At 37.0% G+C, this 784-nt stretch overlaps 1 protein-coding gene across 1 annotated transcript in view; it reads left to right on the top strand.

Moving 5' to 3' along the window:
* Positions 1-784, top strand: part of LOC118330297 (diacylglycerol O-acyltransferase 1-like) — an 11519-nt gene that overhangs the window by 5635 nt on the left and 5100 nt on the right. Inside the window, 3 exon segments of the mRNA XM_035664783.1 lie at positions 1-54; positions 151-254; positions 645-683. Coding sequence (XP_035520676.1) covers positions 1-54; positions 151-254; positions 645-683 — 197 coding nt within the window.

Here is a 784-nt window from a genome sequence, read left to right as displayed (position 1 = left end):
ACAAGAATGTTTCTGTTGCGCAAAAAGCCCCCAGTGAGCATCTCACTTTACAAGGTAAAACTGCTTGTTATTCAAGGTGATACTTAATTACTTCACATTAGCTTAAGATGATCCTTTTTGACCTTTGTGACTCTGTCTTTGATTTCTCAGATCTGTATTATTTCCTCCTGGCCCCCACTCTGTGCTACCAGAAAGACTTCCCATGTACTCCTAAGGTCCGCATCAATAAGCTCCTGCACAGGCTGCTGGAAATGGTGAGCTGAACAGTGGCACCATCATTAGGGTTTGATGCACTTGTAGAGAGTGAAAAACCACAATATGGACCTTTTTGGAGTTTGTGTCATGCCAAAATGTAAAAAAATATCCCATATTGCATCATATAATAATTATCCTTTGGCCTAAGAGTACATAAGATTATTAATCTACATGTATGTGTAAATCATCCATAATTCATATGTATTATGTAAGAAGCTCTATTTATTCAGCATGGAGAAGATGGAGAAGCAGTTTCAACATTACCTTCCTCTTATTGATGCAGTGGATCTACTTGCAATGAACCTTTGCAGATATAGTTGATGTTGATGATGATACTGTAGGTCTTATGGTCAGTTAAGCTTGTTAATCATGGCATTTTCTACCTTTAGGTGATCGTCATCCAGATCATGGTTGGAATTGTGCAGCAGGTACAACAGCTGGTTAAAGTTCTTCCTGTACTGTACATAATGTTACTCACATATAACAATAACTATCATATTATCAATTTTATCAGTGTAATATATCAACA

The sequence above is a fragment of the Morone saxatilis genome, unplaced genomic scaffold (assembly GCF_004916995.1).
Source record: "Morone saxatilis isolate NCDOM2014 unplaced genomic scaffold, NCSU_SB_2.0 Contig2, whole genome shotgun sequence".
Taxonomy (NCBI): domain Eukaryota; kingdom Metazoa; phylum Chordata; class Actinopteri; family Moronidae; genus Morone; species Morone saxatilis.
This window is presented reverse-complemented; position numbering and strand designations above follow the sequence as displayed.